Source organism: Sitophilus oryzae, unplaced genomic scaffold (genome assembly GCF_002938485.1).
Source record: "Sitophilus oryzae breed Bouriz unplaced genomic scaffold, Soryzae_2.0 scaffold_1067_pilon_pilon, whole genome shotgun sequence".
Classification (NCBI taxonomy): domain Eukaryota; kingdom Metazoa; phylum Arthropoda; class Insecta; order Coleoptera; family Curculionidae; genus Sitophilus; species Sitophilus oryzae.
In genome coordinates this window covers 2,316,977-2,338,532 of record NW_022145690.1, presented here as the reverse complement: position 1 = coordinate 2,338,532, position 21,556 = coordinate 2,316,977, and the positions used below count along the sequence as shown (strand labels likewise).

Genomic DNA, 21,556 nt, shown 5'->3' with positions numbered 1-21,556 from the left:
GGAACAATCGATTGACATTAATGAATAAGGGATTGTTACACTTATATGTATTATTATATAAAATTAAAAATATTTATCTTGAATAAATATCTGGCAAAGTCATTTCGCATACGAAAAAAAATATCGATTCGAATCATATAATAAATGAACGTATGAGGTAGGTAATAAATTAGTTGAATAATCCAGCACCATTTGTCAGTAGAATAGTCTGAATATAACCAGACAATATAAGTGCGTCTAGAGTAGATGTTGAGCTATCCCGTCCTAAAATAATAAATTAGAAAGTAGTCTCGTTCTAACACACTTAAATATTAATTTCGTATGTCTGTTCTATACAGGGTGAGTGCAAATATTTTCAGGGCTTGTAGATGTCGATAAAAGAAACATATTTTCTCTTTACCATTTTTCAAATAAGTCCAAAACAACCGAGATATTTTTGAAATTTTCCAAAAAAAAAATGTTCGTTTATATTTTGAGAACCGCCGGATCTAATTTGGGTTTTTGTTGTTGTAAATTTAATCTACTATCTATGTTGCCTTATTATGAAGATGTTTTTTAAATAAAATCTAAATTGGAAATCATCGGCTTTTCCGAAATATGAAGCTGTAGACTTCAGCAAGGCGCAACTGTTCTCTAATTTTATAATCTTTGTATCCCTTCTAATTTGTCAGACCCTGCAGTAGAGATGGGTTGTTATTTAACTATCTGATATTTTACAACAGTTATTTGAAAATAACATAACGCAACCGTTACTACTTTTAAAAAATATAGATAATAAAATAAATACAGATATAAAATAACGACACGTAGAGATCGACCGTTCGTCAAACGAAGTCGGCGCTCTGCATCGCCACGAAATCCTATGCGGCTCGAAGCAATTCCAAAAAACAACTAGTATGAGAAACAACTGTTATTTCGACAACCATCGATAACGGGCGGCGCGCCGACGGAGTGGAGAACGCTCCACGGGCGACGTTGCTGCATCGGCCGATGGGCTTGCAACAGCTTAAAAATAACAGTATATAAAATAAGCAGCTTTTTTAAAACAGTTGCAACTGTCGCAAGCATAACGCCTGGCGGTCGAGATAACCGGAGTGGGGAAGTAATAGCTTTTTAGCCTGTGTGGGTCGATCGCGGTGTGCGGTGGCGTAATAGAATTCAATTCATTTTTCATTCTTTTGGTATACTCATGCATGTTGACTCACCAACTAGAATAACTAAAGCTGGCTCTAGTACTATAGATTATGTCGTGTCGTCTTTTGACCCGAAATTCGTTGACTGTAGAGTCCTTCACTCAGGTTTCTCTGATCATGAGGCAGTATTGACAACGTTTTTGCCACAATCCAAATGCAAAAATACCTCGCGCAAATTGGGCCGTATTTTTTCGGATAAAAATTTTCTAAATTTTCACCACCTATGTCTAACAACTGAGTGGGTGGTCCTCTCGACTGACATCGATTCCGAATTTTCTAGATTTATAAATACCTTGTCTAATCTGGCGTGCAAGGCGTTTCCTCTAAGGCCTATCAAAAGTAAGCAAGGTATATCCTCGTCTACGACAGGCTTGCATATATCTGCAAAGAACATGCGCTCATTATCTCACCTTAAAAAAATCACAGACAGCGTTTTCTTTCATAATTACGTGAAACTTTATAGAAGGGTTTATCGTAAGAATATAAAAGCTGCCAAGGACATTTATTATAATGGGAGGCTAGCCAAATCCGGTAATGTTGCTAAAGAGCCTTGGGCTATTGTAAGTGACTTAAGGAATAAGACTTCTTCGTCTGGCACAGTCTTTAATTCACCTGAAGATTTAAACACTTTCTTTGTTAATGTGGCTAAAAATTTAGTGAACACCATAACTCCTTCCCATGATTCACTTTCATATCTCCATAAAGCAAATGACAATTTACAGAGTTTCTTCTTCACGCCCGTAGCATTAGATGAGCTCCGTACTACTCTCAAAATGTTCTCTGAACTTCCGGAATGCACGTTAATCTATCTTACTACTTTAATTAATGAGTCATTCCAAAAAGAAGTTTTTCCAAACTGCCTTAAGACAGCAATAATTATTCCTCTGCATAAAGGAGGAGATAAAGATCAAGCTTCGAACTATCGCCCAATTGCTCTCCTGCCCACATTATCTAAGATCATTGAAAGATTGGTTAAAAAAAGGCTTCTATCTTTTCTCCTTAAATATAAAGTACTTTCTACCCATCAATTTGGATTTCTAAGTAACAGTTGCACAAATGATGCTATGTTCGACCTTTTTAATAATGTATAGCCTCTAGTCTGAATAACCATCACTCTACAGCTACAATTTTCTGTGATTTCTCTAAGGCTTTCGACTGTGTAAATCATAATATCTTAATTAACAAATTGCAATACTATGGATTCAGGGGAGTGTCGCTCGAATGGCTTAAGTCGTATCTTGGCAACAGAAGGCAGCTTGTGAGGATTGATACGTCTATGTCTTCTTGTAAGCCTATAGAATGTGGTGTCCCTCAGGGTTCCGTACTTGGCCCTATTTTATTTCTGGTGTTTATCAACGACATTGCAAATCTAGACATTAGCGGTAAAAACTGCCTCTTTGCGGACGATACTAGTTTCACTTGGAGCGGCCCAGATGTCACGGCACTATATAATACTATATCCAGTGATTACGCACCATTAAATCTTGGTGCGATTCTAATCTCCTATGCCTCAACCTTTCAAAAACTAAAGTTTTGTCATATAAAAGTACTATGCAACCTTTTGTACTTAATAACACCACTATTGACGTCGTGAGAATCTGTGAGATTCTTAGGACTTGTTGTAGACAACTCGTTAAAATGGGACTTGCACATCGAAGCCTTATCAAAGAAACTAAGCTCTGCCTGTTTTGCGCTAAGATCAGTTTCTAAGGAACTTAACTCATCAACCTCTAGAATGGTCTATTATGCCCTTTTTGGGTCGCATCTTCGTTATGCCCTTCCATTCTGGGGTACTTCCTGCGCGACAAAATTTGATCGTATTTTCAAACTTCAAAAGAGAGCAGTTCGATACTTATTGGGACTAAACACTAGAACTCACTGCCAGAATTTCTTTAAAAATTTCAAAATACTGACTCTTCCTTCCTTATTCATTTTTGAATCCGTTTGCTTAATCCGCAAGCACATATTCTCTATTCCGGAAAGGCCTTCTCACAACTATCCACTTAGGAATGCGGAGCACGATATTTATCTGCCAACCTTGAGCTCAGAACTAGTTAAGGGCTCAATACTGTACAATGCCAAGAAAATGTACAATCATTTGCCTTCGAATATCAAGTCACTTTCATTCTTTCCCGCATTTCGCAAAGCTCGGAAATCATACTTACTGGAGAGAGCCCTATATGCGGTAAACGACTTTTTTGTTGATGTTTAATCATGAACAATTTTGAATTTTAAAATTTTGATCATCTCACACACTGGTTAAAGGTCTAGTATTTAATATTTAATATTTTATAACTCTTGATTTTATGTTATTATAACATGATTTTATCCATTTACAGTTTTCCTTTTGTAAAATTTTCTAGATACGCCTGTGTTCTGCCATGTCCATATACATATGTTTTATTTGTAATTTTGTGACGTAAATTTTTTTGAATTGATTTGTATTGCATGACATTTTTTTTTATTCTTTGTATATTTGTTTTTGTGCTTTTTTGTTTTGTGAATGCTTTGTCGATGAAGCTGTTTTGGCTTTTTGTACAATAGAGCTTTGTTTTTTTTTTCAATTATTTAATTTTTAATACATGTTTTTGCCTAAAATAGTTTGAAAGTGGTTTCATTTTGTCGGATTTCTGGGTATTTTTTGGCATTAATAATGCATGGTAAATAAAAATAATTATTAATTATAACTGAATTAAAGAAAATTGTCTTGATTAAGCTTCTGTTATTAGAATCGTTTTGAGCAAGTTTATTTTACTATTTTGCTTTCTGAAAATTTATTTTTATATATTTATTTGCATTTTAAAGTTTTTGTATTGTAAGTTTCAGTCGAGGTTTCAGAACTTAGTTATTAAGTTTCAGTTGCTTAGTTATTTTTATTAATATTTTTAAATATGTACTTTCATTGTTTTTGCTACGTTTTAAAACTTTTCAAAGATAATTTTACTTGCTTATCACCAATAATGATATCAAGAAATTGTGAATGATGATCAGAAATTTAGTTATTACATGAATTAGAACTTTGGTGATTAGAAATATTAAGTGCTTTTCAACTACTTAAATAAATAAAGACTGTGTAAGCTAATTATTTTTGGACAATGCGTATGGTATTTTAGGTGTTTAACATTAAAGTCAAAATATAACAGAAACCTGTTATTTTAAGCTGTTATATATAAATAACAGTAACAGTTTCAGCTGTTATTTAAAAATAACGGTTTTGCCCACCACTACCCTGCAGTGTACATTTTTATATAGGGCATACAGTATATCAATACAAGTATAGCGGGAATCGCGCAGTAATACAGTGTTCTACATCTTTTTGTAGAAAAAGTTTCTATTCCTAGATCCCAATAATTACCTTCAATCTCTGTATACTTTACTATGTAAACTTTGAATAACATATGCAATTTTAACTCATAAACAGTAACTAAACGTGTCTAAATCGCCCATCACATGATTTCTTTAAAATAATAAAATGTTAACCATGGGTTCCAAAAATTCTATTGAATTAAAATATGAAAATAATCACAGTAGTAAAAATATGAAATTTTAACCTTGCATTTCACATTGACTATTGAAGTTCCTAGAAACATTTAACTACAATAATTTAACTCAAATGACACGTGTAAAAAATAACCTTAAAAGCTAGCTGTCGTTCTTTTTAATTCATGGTATAACTGAAATCTACAAACTAACGTTGTCGTTGGACGGAAGCCAATGGATTTCAAAGAACAAAGAAATAGACAGTATTTGTTGATTCTCTGACATTTAGGAACAGTAACAGAAATCAATGTAAATCAATAAATTAGATGCTGCTTGTAAAATAGAATAAAAATAGTAACGATAATAATAGGTGTGATTATATGGAACTTAAATACTAATTACAAAAATTTGAATATTTAATAATATCACATTCAGTAATGTATTTTGATACAGCCCATCACATTCAAAAATAAAAACCGTAAGAATAAAAAAAACCGGCGTTAAAGACGGCTGGGAATGACAATCGATGGTAATTTTGGCGAGGTTAATATCTAGACGTCATTTACTAAAAATTGACACAAAACTTTTCAAAAATTAACACTAATTATAGAAAGATTAAAAGAGGATAGAACGTTTCCAGACACACAAATCTATTTCCAAAAAAGTATTTCTTCTCGAATGGAAATACAACAATAACAACACAACAACAAAAAAAATAAAAAAAATGATACAACTACACTATTTAAAAATCATTTTTACTCAATATAAAAATAAATTACAAACTTCTCAAGACTAAATAGCAGTACCTAAGCGCCATTAAAAAAATAGAGTACGGGCAAAGTAAATGATGTCTAGAGCTTCGCCAAAATTATTATCGATTGTCATTCCCCAGTCGTCTTTGACGCCGTTTTTTTTTTCGATCGTATGGTATTAAAAAACGTTAATCGATATGTTTGTATGAGGATGTATTGCCTTATAAAGACAGGTAAAAATATTGTCTCCGTAGGATAATTTTTGTGATTTGTCACCTCCTTTCTGAATAATGCAGGTCATTTGTATCTTGGATCAGGATCCACCAATTAATGCATACAATTAACATAGGTAAGTCAAAAAAATTATCAAAAAATCTAAGATAGATGAATAGATCCCAATCAAAGTGGTTTACATAATAACTTTTTTAAGACCTACTTATTAAGACTAGATTACATACATTGCTGTAACAGATTATATGTCAAGTAAACTCCATGAAATACTAACAGCTTATTCAATACCCAGCTAGATATCTTGTGGCAACTTACAATAATCTGAGAGTCTATACTATACATTTACCAACCCTTAGTTCTGACTCATATCTACGGTACATGTAAATATATTCAAGTCTCAGTGAGATTAAAGATACCAAATATATACAGCATACTGTCTGAAAGCGTCCACAAGATATACATAAGAAACCAATGTTTGTTTATGGCGCGAATATCAATCCACGTTCGAAACGACCAATCAACTGTCATTGATTATATGCATCCCTTTGTAAACAAGGACGGCAAAAGCTGTGTTTATTAAGCTTAATTCTATACCTTCCGTTTCCATTCCATATCCGTTCCGTATTTTTGATTGCATTCACGCTATACGTAATGCTGCCGTTTCGAATCAGTTCCATACTGTTTATTGTACAATTTATATCATTACGAATGTTTTATTTTAAAAAATTGTATTAATGGTATTATTAAGGGTAACAGATTTAATTAAGAGGTGAAGGAATAAATAAATATCGGCAAAAAACAATTATCATTTACATGATATAATATTTTACGTAAACGGAAGGTATAGTGAGAAAAAAATCCTTAAAGGTTGGTTCTCACTATACCTTCCGTATCAGCTCCCTTCCGTTTACATAAAATATTATATCATGTAAATGAATAGGACAATGCACACGATCCGTTCCGTTTCCCCTCCGTTCCATATTCTTTCTTTCCATACATTTTTTTGGCGGACGGACTGAAGCGTATCGGAAACAGCGTTGTCAAGTTCTTATATTTGTACCAGCTCTGTTAACATTTTGCTGATATTTATTTATTCTTGCACCTCTTAATTAAATCTATTAGTAGAGGGAGAAGGCCGATTCACCATCCTCCTCCCGGCGCAGGAAGTGACGTCATCAGCGACGTTATCAGCTAAGAACATGTAAAATAGGCTAATAAACAAGAATAAACAGGTTTGAACCGCTTTGAACAGCTTTTGATCAGCTTTGAACCGCTTTTTAGCTTAAAACAACAGACCTGTTCATTTTTTGTTTAAACCCGTTTATTTCAATTTTAGAGCCGTTGTTTCTTGTTCAAACCTGTTTATTCTTGTTTATTAGCCTATTTTACATGTTCTTAGCTGATAACGTCGCTGATGACATCACTTCCTGCGCCGGGAGGAGGATGGTGAATAGGCCTTCTCCCTCTACTTCTATTACCTTTTTCAAGAGATTTTTAAAATAAAACTTTCGTAATGATATGAATAACTGTACATTAAAAAGTATGGAACTGATACGGAACGGAAGCTTACGTATAGCGTCAATACAATAAAAAATGCGGAACGGATATGGAATGGAAACGAAAGGTATAGTGAGAATGAACCTTTAAGCGGACAAAACTTCCAATGCTATTGTGGTGGCCTGATGTACCTATTTTTTAGTATATTTAATCTGATTTAATCTAAATCGTGGCCCAACATACATGCACGCGTAGAGCGGAGCGGACAATAGAAAAAAATCCGCCTGTATGTGGGGCCACTTCCATTTACTTCAATATATTACGCTTCGCTAGGTCGTACGCCTCATGTGGGGCCACGCACTAAGAGTCTAACACACGGAAGCGAAGGGTACACCATGACCTAGCAAGATATCCAGCTAAGTAGTGATAATGATTTAATATTTAAATGAATATAACATACACCCAAACTTTAATATTAGAACATTCACATTTGTAATATCTAGGAGACATTAAAAGTGAAAAATTTTTCGTATTAATGCAAAAACATATTTTTTTGTAAATTAGAGATGCATGAAAAAAATATATTCATAAATTCAAAATTAAATAAACTTCACTGAACGTGCTGAACTAAGCACAACCTATAGAAGAGACAGTCAACTTAAAGAAGCTAACAAGGAAGTAACGTGCATACATCTTTATTGCTCTGAAACCAACACCGTAATTGCATTTAAGATACTTAACCTATTTCTCTTTCTTTTCGCTTCTATGTTCAACGGCTGAAAATTTTACTGGATTATTTCGTTGACACAGAATCTCTTTACAGGAGCCATAAATAAAATAACTTGTACAAAAATGCGGTACTTTATATCTAGCGATTCGTCGCCGTCGTTTCATGTTCCATTTATTTTAAATACAATTAAGATATACAAAAATTATAAAAAATACTCTAGATTGTTAGAATCTATGTTTCATAGAACCTTCATAGAACCGTTTAAATCTGTATGACCTTGGCGCGAAGAGTATGCAACGAGAAATATGAAACATAATACGCGATATACGTAAAAATTACAAAACCGTTCTGATCTAAATATACGAATCAACAACGGCTGGATTAAAATGCACCGTGTTGCAATGCTAAAAAGTAGATCGTCAAAAAGTATGCTCAACCTATTTTTTAAATTATGCAGCCCAATATTTCTGAAATTATGCGTATTCGAAACGCCAACTAATTGAATGACGTCAACGTTGACCGATATTTACATCAAGTGACATCTCGGCGGCCAGGTGTTAAATGCTGTAATAATAAGCATTTAAATAGATGTGATATCTTACCACAAGACGCTGCTATTTTAATAGACGCGAGCATTTTGAAAAATTTAATAAAAGTGGTTATCAAATGTAATTCGTAAGTTATGATCAATGATTTTGGCAATATTTTTATTCTTCAAAAATTCTGAATAAAAAATCATAGCAAGTCCTGATGAAGCGATGCACCGAAAGAATTTCTACTATTGCTAGCTGAACTGGAATAACTTAAAACACATCTCTTCTGATACTGAAAATAGTAGCATATTTAACTATGGAAAATATCCTTTACCGTAATTATACAGGGTGAGTTTCCTACAATGTTCTCTATGGGTATCTCGGAAACTACTGGAGATAGAGTGTCGGTTAAATGGGGAAAGAATTGCAGTTTTGTGGGGTCATAAACATGCGCCTTTCAGATTTCTGAAAAAGTTCATGGCTTACTAGATATTTCGAAAAAAACAAATTTTGGCTATTTCAAAAATTGTCCCTAATTCCATTATAATCCATTTTAAACAAAAAGTTTTCAAATAAAAGTTGTAGATAATCACATCCTTAATGAGACTGTGTCCTCCGTTTTTTTCTAAAGCGTCATTTTTGACATATGACAAAAACATGTTTTTTTAAATGGAAACCATAGTTGGCCATGACTTCATAAAAAGCGCCATTTTTTAAGCTTTTCATTGATATAAGCTATAATATGCTTCTTTCGAAAAATTACTGAGTTACAGCCAATTCTTATCATTTTTAAACAATTTCACTCGTTAGACATGGGAACAAGTTCAATCGTCGTTGCTCTCAGTAATGTGAAACTATCACATCCAAACTTTGTAAATTATAATAAACAAAAATTGTAAATATGAATTTTTTAAATGAAGAAAAGCGTGTAGGATTATTGGTTCAACTTTTCTTGGCCATAAATTTTCGAGGATACGTTGACCGGTTAACGTTATATACGTTTTTTTAGAAAAGTTAAATTTAGATACTCGCACATCAATAGAGTGGTTCCAACATTGCTTTCATTATGACACTCCCCCTCATAATGAAAGAAATGTTAAAAATTATTTATATCATAATTATGCAAACCCAGGGATAGGAAGAGGTGGACTAATTGCATAGGCCTCCTCGATCACCTGACCAATCCATTTTAGATTTTTTTATGCTGTATGGCTAACAAGGTTAACAAAAGAACTTACCAATTAAGAGAGGCATCATGCAAGCATGAATTAGAAGAGGAGAAGTTTATTAAAAAGCTTGTAATTCAGTTTTAAAAAGATGCATTTTATGTACTCAAAACGATGGTGGTTTTTGAACATTTGCTAAAATAACTTAAAGTGTATGTAGTGATATTAGTTTTTTAAGTTTTATTTTGTGTAAGGTAAATTGTAAAGAACCGTTTAATAAAACATTCTGTCTTTTTATAAGTTACAAATCATAACAGAATAAAATACCATACCAACTAAGTGAAATTAGCCAAGAAAGATAAGAATTGGTTGATAACTCAGTAATTTTTCGAAAATAAACATATTATAGCTTATATCGGTGAAAAGCTTAAAAAATGGCGCATTTTATGAAGTCATGGCCAACTATGGTTTCCATTTAAAAAAACATATGTTTGTGTCATATGTCAAAAATGACAGGCTTTAGAAAAAAACGGAGGACACAATCTCATTAAGGATGTGATTATCTACAACTTTGATCTGAAAACTTTTTCTCTAAAATAGATTATAACGGAATTAGAGACGATTTATAAAATAGCAAAAATTTGTTTTTTTCGAAATATCAAGTAAGCCATGAACTTTTTCAAAAATCTGAAAGGAGCATTTATGACCCCACAAAACTGCAATTCTTTCCCCATTTAACCGACTCTCTATCTCCAATAGTTTCCGAGTTACCCATAGAGAACATCGTAGAAAACTCACCCTGTATAGCAGAAAATATCGAAGATCTATAAGAATTAGTAAATAGAGTCAATGAAGCTTGAAAGAATTGGGGGCTATCTATTAATATAAATAAAACGAAATATATGGTTGTGAGTAAAGTAGCTGTCGGCGAGACCTCATTATTAATGAATGAAGAAACGTTGGAGAGGGTGGCGAAGTTTAAATACCTAGGCTGTTGGATTAACCAACACATCGATCCCTCATGCGAAATCATGTGTCGTATAGAACAAGCAAGAAATGCACTTCAGAAGTTTAAGTCGCTGCTCTCAAATAATTCACTAAACATCAAAATACGGGAGAAGTTTACAAAGTGTTATGTGTGGTCGATTCTTTTGTATGGATGTGACACGTGGACACTTAATAAATAAACGATAAATAAAATCGAAGCATTTGAAATGTGGACATATAGAAGAATGCTTAAAATATCTTGGACCACCAGAACCAGAAATGAAGAAGTTCTTCGAAGAATGGAGCACGACGAACTACTTCTGAATATTATCAAGCGACGAAAACTCGAAATACCTTGGCCATATAAACGGAGGACCTCGATATGAGTTCCTCCGACTGATCCTTAACGGGAAAACCGAAGGAAAGAAATGGATTGGACGCAAGAGGCTTTCGTGGTTGAGGAACTTGCGGCAATAGACAGGCTTGAGCGCAGATGAATTACTCCATGTAACGCAAGATCGAGAGCGATACAGAGATATTGTTAACATGGCAGTCGTCAACATTCACTAGGAACATGACACTTGAAGAAGAAGAATATCCTTTAAAAAAACAATTTAAGATGGAACTTTTAATGTTACACCAGAAAACTCTAGAGAAATCTTCCATAATACATCCAAAAACATCTCATTTTAAACTCTAGACGCACGTATGCCATTACCAGTAGATGATTAAAACTGATACAGGTTTATTCATTAAGATTAGTTTAACTCATCTGCTGATGATGCTAACATGATTCTCTAACATGAAGATTTTGTCTAATGAAAGTATGATTCCGTTGTAGAATATAGAATGTTTAGGAGAGGGGTTAATCACCGTGACCTTACAAATCTATTGTGTGTTCCCCTTTCTTTAGTTATAATGAGTAAAAGTAACACAGAGGTCAGCTCTCCATCTTCAGCCGTACCAAAGTTTATAGCACAAACGGTTGTTGTCTCGGCGCACTCAGTGATGAGGTGTTTTGGTGTTTCCCCATTTTCCCATAGAATCTGCATTCGCCGTTGTTTCTCAACTTCAATCTACTGAGGTGTTTGTTGAGGAGACAGGGTCCTCTTAGAAACCCCGTGACAATCCAAAGATTGTCTTTATTTAAATCAAGGAAAATCTGATTTTTCTCGGTCGTAAGTTCGGAGGAACTTTTTCGAACGTCTTAGACCGTTGGAGGATTCCCGTTCCAGGTTACGGATGGAGTCTTCCAGGTTCTTCAGCTCCGCTTTAAGTTGGTTTCCGCTTGGAAAGCAGAACGGTTCTGGTCCAGTTAGTGGAGTGTTCGTTCCTTTTCTAGCTAGATCGTTTGCTTTTTCATTGCATTTTATCCCTTGGTGAGCGGGCACCCAGAGTAGGAGGACTTTATTTTCTTTACGTAATTTATTTAGCTTCTCTAGGCATTCTTTGACCAACCTCGAATTGATGGTTACTGAATTGATTCCCTTAATCTAATGTTTTTTGTTTAGAACAAAATAAACATTTATTCATGCTTTAAGTAGTTTTTTGAAACTTGAGATCCAACATGACGATTGAAACAATACCTGAAATCGCTAATTTTGACTGGCCAGCATCAATATATTTTGTAATGATTTATTAATATTATTACTCTTAATTGAAATACATATAATATTTTTCGCATTAAGAAATGGTTACAGTAACAATCGATTATTTTGGTTGTTAGCTGTAAGACCTCCAAATTCAAAACCATTAAGAAACCAAATCTAGAATCATACAAGATCTATTTAATTAGTTCAAGGATAAAACCTAAGATGCGAAACCAGATTTTTTAATAAAACAAAGTTTCGTGCGCAATGAACCATACACATTCATAGTCAATGATCCAAATATATTACATAAAAAACGTCATTTACTATACTAGCGCTGTAACGAAGGAATAAGTCTCGAAAAGAGTAATAAAAGGCTTTGAATAACAAATGTTTATTTACTAAAAACGTTTTAAAACGCATGAATTGCCAGAAAAAAGAACGGTTCTCTAATTCAATGTACATTGGAAGTCGGCCAGTTTAATTAGATTTAATTTTTAAGTTTAACAAGTTAAATTTATATTTTTTAACTGCTAGCTTGTTTGTCGTTCCCTTAATTCTGGAATTAGTGCCGATACAGTTTTTTTTTATTATAAGCAGTTGATTTTTTTTTGAATTTAAGTAATCCTACATATGTCCCCGGACAAGAGGAAAAACTGTTTGAGAAAAATTTTGAACATTTTGAGAAAAATGCATGCGTCACAAACATTTTTACTTGTTATAAAATGGTACAGCCCGTTTATACTTTTCCAAATTTCTTGAAAACAACTTGAAAACATAATCAAATTTTTTCTTAAGTCCTAAAAATCAAAAGGTGTTCTGTGGTAATATCATTTCAATTTCATTCTTTGACAGATTGTTGTTTTTCAGAATTTCATTTTCCGTTATATATTTTCTCTTTTTAAATGCTAAAGTACAAAATTTATTTAGTTCATTTCTACGGAAAAAGTGATAATCGTTATCGGAAACTGTGATACTTTAACAACAGTAAAAAATATGACGTTATTGGAAATTAATAATATCCATCTATCAAAGAATGAAAAAATCTAAATAATATTACCAAGCCTTTTGATTTTTAGAACAGGAAAAATTCAACTTTCCATACAATTTTCTCTAAAAGAGTATGGAAATTTGGAAAAGTATAAACGGGATTAACCATTTTAGGAAAAGCAAATTTTTTTATGAAGAATGCATTTTTCTCAAAATGTCAATAATGAGCTTTGTGTGTGATAATATGTACTCACACTAGGTTAGAGAACGTTTAGTTTTAATAATAAAATAGTTTTTTCCCTTGTAAAGACAATCCATAGACATACTGTATAATAACAAATCAGTAATTCCTGACAGCTGTTTGATATTTGTTATTACGTATTTGCAGTCCTTGGCAATCGTTATCAAATGTTAAAACTATAACATAAGAACTTAAAGAATTTCCCTACAATAATTAACTATTTTAGAAATTATTTATATTTTTAATCTTGTAGATTTACTGTTTGACAATAAGTATTTTTTTGTGAGGAATACAGGACATTTAACATTTTTCAAAACTTACAGGGTACTTTCTTGAAAATACCATACAATCGAAAAAAAGAGAGGCAGACATAAAGCTCGCTGTCAAGTTACAGATAAAACTTTATAGGGAATGTTATTATTCGTCATTTCCAAACTAATTTGACGCCTTTTATTTTTCAGCAACTGACCATATTTTTTCTTAAAGTTTATTTTTCTACTCAATTATAAATCAAGAAATATTGTTCAGACTTCAATCGATTTCTGTTAGTAAAAATAACATAAAATTGTTATTACCATAGGTAAGCGAATGGTGTGTATTATGTCGTAGGTGTATATATTTAAACCTCTCATTTAGAGAAAATAAATATTTAGAAATGAATTTTACAACGATGAAATAATTGTATGGCTAATTTCCTCATAACCAACTAAAATAAAGAATAAACATATTCCCGCCGTATCTGCGAAATGTCAGTTCAAATTACGTAACGCGTCATAAAAATAACCGCAGATATTTTAAAGTATTCCTAAAATTAGAATTTCGGGCTGGCTGGGTTACTCACCTTCTTCCGCTGGAAGTTCTGAAAAAATGCAAAAATTATTAATTAGTACGTGTTTTTTCAAATTCCTTACTGCACTTATTACATATAAAATAGTTCTAAAGTTGTTCTGTTTAATAAATCCTCAATTAAAATTCCGTATTGTGCGTGGATATACATTTTTGCGGATAGCATTACATGTTATTTTCATTTATATAGAATACAATAAAACAAATAACTCTTTGTACACAGCCTATTCAATACAAGCCGGTCAAATAGTCATTTACAATGAAATTTGTGATCGTATTGAAGCTTCGTTCAAAAAGCCATCGAAACTGTGTTCTGACACTACTCGAATGTTTAGGAAGATATTCGCAGTACGATACATGCAGTACGATAGGCATATGATACACGCAGACCCTCCAATCCCAAGAAGTTGACTGCCCGGTACTAAATAGGTTGTGATTTGTATCTATCCTAATAACAGCTTTTTTATTTTATAAAAAATCTGGTTTGTCAGTTTACAAAAAATATGATCAATCAACCTTCGAATAAACAATTCCTATGAGAAGTGACATTTTTAACCGCCAAAGCCCGCTTGACCTATAAAACTTTTTGATCATACCTTTAGGCACCTTTAGGGACATCGCATGATCAAAAAAAATACAATCAAGTCGAATTTGATTGATAGTTAAAAAACTATTTAAGTTCTCATAAAAATTGCTTATTTGTCATAATGCGCAATGCACGTTACAGAACTTTTTAATCGTATTTTAATTAAATATGAAAAAATTAATAAAATATAAAAAATAAAAGAGGAAAATTAAAAAATAAGGTATTTTAGTTTAATATTCCGCGGAGTGGCAAAAACAACTGGAACACTGGACGCGTTTCGCTAACCATGTTAGCATGAATTTAAATCATCTGCTGGTTATGCTAACGTGGTTAGCGAAATGTGCGCCTAATTAGTGTTTTATTTTCCTTTGTATAACTTCAATATTTTTTTTTAACGGAACTAGTTATTAATATAGCATTTTAATTTTATTATGTAAAACAAAAAAAAATATAGCACAGTGCAATTAATATAATTTAAATGGTTAATAATGTTTTTATATTTGACAAGAAATAAATAAGCCAATTGACACTGTCTTGTAAAAAGTCATAACGACAGACAACTACTGTTGTTTATACAACATTAAAATAAAGACATAATTTAATTATTGTTAGCTTATAATATACGTACATAATTAGAAAAATATATAGAGGGTATAAATAAAATAAATACAAAAAACTTGGAAAGTTGATTGTTTTTGAAAAATAAGGCCCAATATATTGGCCTATCGAGTCGTGAGTGTCTATATCTACTCTTACCAACACTACCCTTTAATTTTTTAAAAAACAATAAATTATTTAGAGATCAATTTTTTTGAATTTATTTATTTACACCATGTATATATTTTAAAGAGAAGCGACTTACGTGTATGTAACACGATAAGTAAATCATTTACGTCACGAACCAATGAGCGAATTCCACACACCACAACTCGCTACACAATGACGTACGTCTATGTGTTTAATTAGTCGTGAGTAAAAGATGTGACGTTGGTACATGAAGGATAAACGTAAAACTGCATAATCCGCAATCAAAGCTATGAACAGTGGCGGTCAACAAAATCCTGTTCAAAATTTTTCGAATTCTCCAAAACGGATCAAATAGTAATTTATTTCATTATCAAATATGACGTAAGGGAAAATCCTCTATATACAGGGTTGTCCGAATTGTATTAGGGACATTTCGGCACATTTTCTGCAGATAAAAAATAAGTAAAATAAGTTCGTATAAATGTATGTCCAAAAATGCTTCGTTTCGGAGATACAGAGTGTAGAGGTTTCATTTTTATTTTTATTTTTTCCAAATAATTTCTGAAGTAACGTCGATATTTGGATGAAAATTGATGTCTGGGAGTTTTTTGGCATGACAAATTTAATTTTAATGTCAATAAGCGTCCTACTAGTAGGGTGCCACCTGTATATTTTTTTCACTGTTTTCAAGAGCAATAACTTTTCGCGTACCTGTATTACACTGAGTGAAAAAATTTTAGGTATTTTACGAAAAAGATTTATTGAGTGAAATAATAAATTTTAAATATTTTTGTGCCAAAGGTTCAATAGAAATTGTTTTATCATAATTTTTCTAGAAAAATTTATGATTAATTTAAAAAATAAAAAGTTACCCAATTCACCATTTCAGCCAAATTACTACGTAGTCAACATGTTTATTTTTGTCAATAATGACATGTATTGACTATTTCTATTCCAAATATCTTGAGAATGGTTCGCCATGGCAATATTTATCTACATCTACAGACCTTTTTAAGTAAAAAATGACATAAATGTATATTTTTACTGAGTAATTTTATAAAGAAAAATTATTACTCTTCAAAACAGTTAATAAGCATGTAGGTGGCGCCACCTACAAGTAAGATGCATATTGAGATCAAAATCAAATTTATCATGTCAAAAACACCCCGATACAAATTTTCATCAAAATATCGACTGTGGTTCAGAAATTATATGAAAATAATCGAAATAAAAATGATACTACACCCAAGGCAAAGTATTTCAGGGCATAAATTTATACAAACTTTTTAACTTATTTTTATCGGTAGAATATATTGCCGAAGTTTCCCGAATACAATTTGGACCGCCCTGTATAATAAAAAGAGTAATTATATTAACAAGATATATAGACATATTGACAATAATATTACAGTTAAGAACATCGATATAAAAATACAAAGATATATTTTGAAGGAAACACCAAATTGAAAGAATTATCGTCATAACTTTTCTATGAAATAGAACTAATGAAGTGTGAATAGTTTCCAGTGAAAAAACAGAAACAAATTAAGTTCTTTATATTACTGATAAGATCTCTATAATATTTATACAGTACCTTTATAACCCACTCGATATCAGCTTAATTATGTTAATAAAATAGATTTAAGTATCAGGCGTTCAAACATTCTCCAGATAATTAATTGGATAAAATATCAACAGGTGGTATTAGAATTACCGATTTTTTCTAGAAGAATAATCTGATTTTTTTTTACTAGAACTATACTCGTAATATCAATAAAACCCTATATGTCTTTTCATTATACTAGCACTAGTCACTTCATCTGCGTACTCTGTATTTTAATGCATGCGATAGAGATAAATATAAATGACCAAATAAAAAACGGCATACAGTGTTACCGGTTTTTACGTTTGTAGAAAATGTTTGTAGAAAAAAATAAGCTATGTATTTTAAAAACTTTTATGTATACTACTGAAATGAAGATAATATAATATAAGCAAAATATAATCTATTACAAGTTGTAGTAAAATGAGTAACTAATTGTGAAAAAATAAAGTTCCAACCCTAGATGCAATATTTTTAACTTTTTTTACGAAACGAAAACGAAATTTTGACGAAATTTTGATGCAAAATCCGGCAATACCGCATAGACGAAATGCATCAACCCAGCTTTTATATGTTATTAATACATTCGATTTTCCATTAAACTGTCGAGATCACTGTAGGTCTTACACATTACAATCCAGACCAAGCCGTTTCAATGACCAGATCGGTATACATATTTATGAAAGCGGTTAACAATCAATACAGGAGCATATTATGATTTATCAATCTTTTTTATTAAGAAAGAATAGAAATTATTTATAAATAGGTATTCTTTAGCAAACTGACAAGATTCTATATACCTATTATAGAAGCAATTAACAAAAAATATGCCACAGATGAAATTATTTAGATGTCAGTCCCTAATGAAGTTAAATGTCATTAATTTACTGAAAGTTAAAAAATAATATTAAAAGAAAAAAATCTAGTTTAAAGATTTAATTTTGGTTCAAGCTTAGATTTTACTGAGGGTATAAAATTGGGACTCACTAAATGGAAAATCCCGAAGAGGACCCACAATATAAGTAACTAACTAAAATCAAAGTTGGTGGCAGAAACAACAGTCACAGAATAAGAAATAAGTCATATTTTGTGCAGTAGTTAGATATAAATACTATAGTAATGAATTATAGGAGCAATTTAGATAAAAATTCTAAAGTAAATAAATACCTACTTCACAAATCATTGTTCACAATGAAATATCTAAAAAGATTTCATAGATAGGCTTTAGGAACGTCTATGGCATATTATGACCATTATATTATATTATTTGAACAATTAAGTTGTAACAAAGTTCGCTACCGAATTAACAAGTTAAAAAAAATCATAAATGGCAACGTCTTTATAATAACAAAAATAATGAACCAGCTATAGTTACGAGTAAGCTAATGTTTATTTAGTTTGGCAAATAGACAAGCAGAGATAAATCATTATGAAGTTTTATGGCAAACAATAAAGTTCTATTGACTTCTCACTATTTTGGTAACATAAAATAACAACAAGCAACAGCGGAATGCCAAAGTAAAAATTACTAATAATATTCAAAATGTTTTGGAAATGAGCATTTCAAACCTTGTTTATTTGTAAGAATCCCAGATAAGATTTAAAAGAGCTTAAGTAAATCTTGTCAGTAGTTGAAATTATTTTATTTTACAGGGTATTTCAAAAAACATGTGCCATCTCTTGTTGGGAGATTCCTCTCGCAAAAATAACAATTTGTTTTGTAGTTTTTAAAATCTTCATTTTTTTTTATACAAGTGCTTTTATTGACTTGAATGAAATTTGGAGGGCAGAATCAGACCTATGTTGATATGAAAAATAAATCATATTTTTACATGAGGAATCTCCCCACGAAAGATGGCACATATTTTTGAAACACCGTATATTCCCCATTTTTTTTTCTAAATATATATTCAAGTTCTAAATAACGATTTCAAGTATTCATCTTTTTTATGTTATAAAATAAACACAAAAACATATTTTTTAAGACGTCTACTTAAAAATCAGCATCAATCAAAATGACTATTTAAAAATCATCAAAACTTAAATGTAATTAAAAAAAATAATTTTGCTTTCCTGTTATACTAAGAATTATTCACAAAAGTCTATCCATGCTTTTTTTCTTAAATATTAACTTTTTCTGTGAAATACAGATACAAAAAAAAGCTTCCCTCCTTTATACCCTATATGAGACTTCATTTTAAAAATCTGATTTAAAAGTATTTCAATTTAATTGCTAAATAACTAAAGAATTTCTTTACAAACAACAAAAAACAAAACTCACAAAAAGATTATATTATTCTGTGTACTTTTAAACTTGCTTTTCAAATTAAACACTTTTGCCAAGTTCTATTTTAGAAATCATAATTAGTAGAGTTAGGTTATACTGCCACATCTCAAAATAAATTGAAAATTTTCAAAGTGAACAAAATTTTATGATATCCACTTGAAACCAATTGCACATTTTTTGAAGTTGGAAAATCGTACCCACTAGGTATAAATTTTAAAACTATAAAGAGAGAGAGACCCAAAAAATGAACAATATCGTTAAAGGAATTTTTCCTTGTTTGTTAATAGGATGACAGTCAAAATACAGATATATACACGCAATAGAAATATGTATTTGCTATTACAAAAAAAATGATACCTATGACTGTCAATAACTGCATTTAACACAACATAAAAATGTTGGCAGGTACTTTAATGTCCCGAGTTTAAATTGAGAATAAAGTGTGTAGTTATATTTAAAACATGTTTGCAAATAACTCTTACAGGTTACAGATTATTAGGCATGTTTACTATTTATAGGTCATTGTTCTTGAAGATATTCCAATAAAATAAGCATCATAAACAGACAACTTTAGAACCAACACTATGCCTATTTAAACAATAAAAGGGAATTTTATAACTTACCATTAGCTCCATATTTTTCTTGGTTTCTTTTGACTTGATCGATTGTTAAACCTCTCTCTGGATCAGCACTAAAAAATTGCAGTACTTCATCCACAGTTTTGGCATGTCCGTCCTCCATTGTGCCTAATAGATTCACTTCTGAAATACAAATATACAGTACTAAAAACTAATAGGTATATAATTGAATATAATTTAAACTTTCTAATTTATTTTATAAATATATATTTATCTTTAATACATATTTACAAATATGACAATTGACAATAACAAGGCATTTTTTGCCATTTGTTTTAAATAAGAATTTTTGCTGATATTAAATACAAATAATATTCACAGTATCCACTAAAATTTTCTTTAACCCTATCATATGTTGTAAGTTGATTCTTTAATTTAAAATACTAAAGTATGTGAGGCCTCTATTATTAAAAGAAACAAACTAAAAAGAGCAAGTGCATAATAAATTAATAGATTTATTATTACACGTGGATTTTTATTTACACCCTATTCTATTGCATTACATTGCATTTATCAAGTATGAATAAATTTTGCGTTTAACCTAAAAAAATCATTGTTCGACACAAGGAACTTACCAATTCAATAAATTCAATCACCTATCTAATTAACTTAAAAATTTCCTATTTTCTAGAAATATCACACATAAACCTGTATCAGAATTTCCTTTTTTCCATTTTTTCTTTCACAAAAAGGAGGGCATAATTTTCACAAGAAACTAATCTCGGAGTTCTCTAATTGTCAGACCAATTAAGTTTCAACTTTACAACATTAAGATCAAAGCTCAAAATAAATTCTATTACTCAATGTGATAAACCGCTACGGTACAGCAAAATTTTACCGTGAAAAATTTATGAAAATCAAAAATGCTGAGCTACAAACGTAAATTACCATTGCTTTTGACGTTTGAAATGTCAACGAACGTCAAGTTAACGGAATGGCAGTTTAGAAATAGCGCAAGTCGAATAATTAAAAAGCCTTGTAAAGAAGTTCAACAGTTTTATCTGTGAGATAAAAATGGTAAACAATAGAAACACTGATCTTTAAGGTCGTATTACTAAGTAGCTCGATACTTAACATTTAACATAGAGAGAATACTAGAAAATACGAAATTGTTTATTCGGGATTACACACTATGCGCTATGCGCACGCAATTTGCGGCATGTGGATTAACCGCATTGGTCAAAATTATTCAGGTGACTTGAAAATTACACGCGCCAAATTTTTAAAATTATTAAAGGCTGAGCGCTTTTATTGATAGAATTTTGCGCTTCCGTAATTTAGCAAACGAGTCGCATAATTATTTGAAAAAAATATTTTATTTTTACACGGGCAACCCGACAAAGTCGGTATCCAGGTTTTGGGACACTTGCCAACGTACAGTTACGATTATAGCTCACTGTCGCAGGCTTTTACAAATTGTGATTTTGATTTTTGGCATAGAAAAGAGGATTTGGGTGGCT

General features: G+C 31.4%; 1 protein-coding gene across 4 annotated transcripts in view; it reads right to left on the bottom strand.

The window, feature by feature from the left end:
• The window catches only part of LOC115879879 (calcium-transporting ATPase sarcoplasmic/endoplasmic reticulum type), a 42,263-nt gene that overhangs the window by 20,055 nt on the left and 652 nt on the right, over positions 1 to 21,556 (bottom strand). For 3 of the 4 annotated variants that reach the window (XM_030896921.1, XM_030896932.1, XM_030896905.1), the window contains exons 2-3: positions 20,082 to 20,219; positions 14,231 to 14,248 (exon numbers count right to left, since the gene is read on the bottom strand). In XM_030896921.1, coding sequence (XP_030752781.1) covers positions 14,231 to 14,248; positions 20,082 to 20,199 — 136 coding nt within the window. In that variant the 5' untranslated portion in view covers positions 20,200 to 20,219. Of the gene's footprint in view, positions 1 to 14,230; positions 14,249 to 20,081; positions 20,220 to 20,671; positions 21,003 to 21,556 lie in introns of those variants that run through there. The other variant, XM_030896912.1, reaches the window with a different exon arrangement.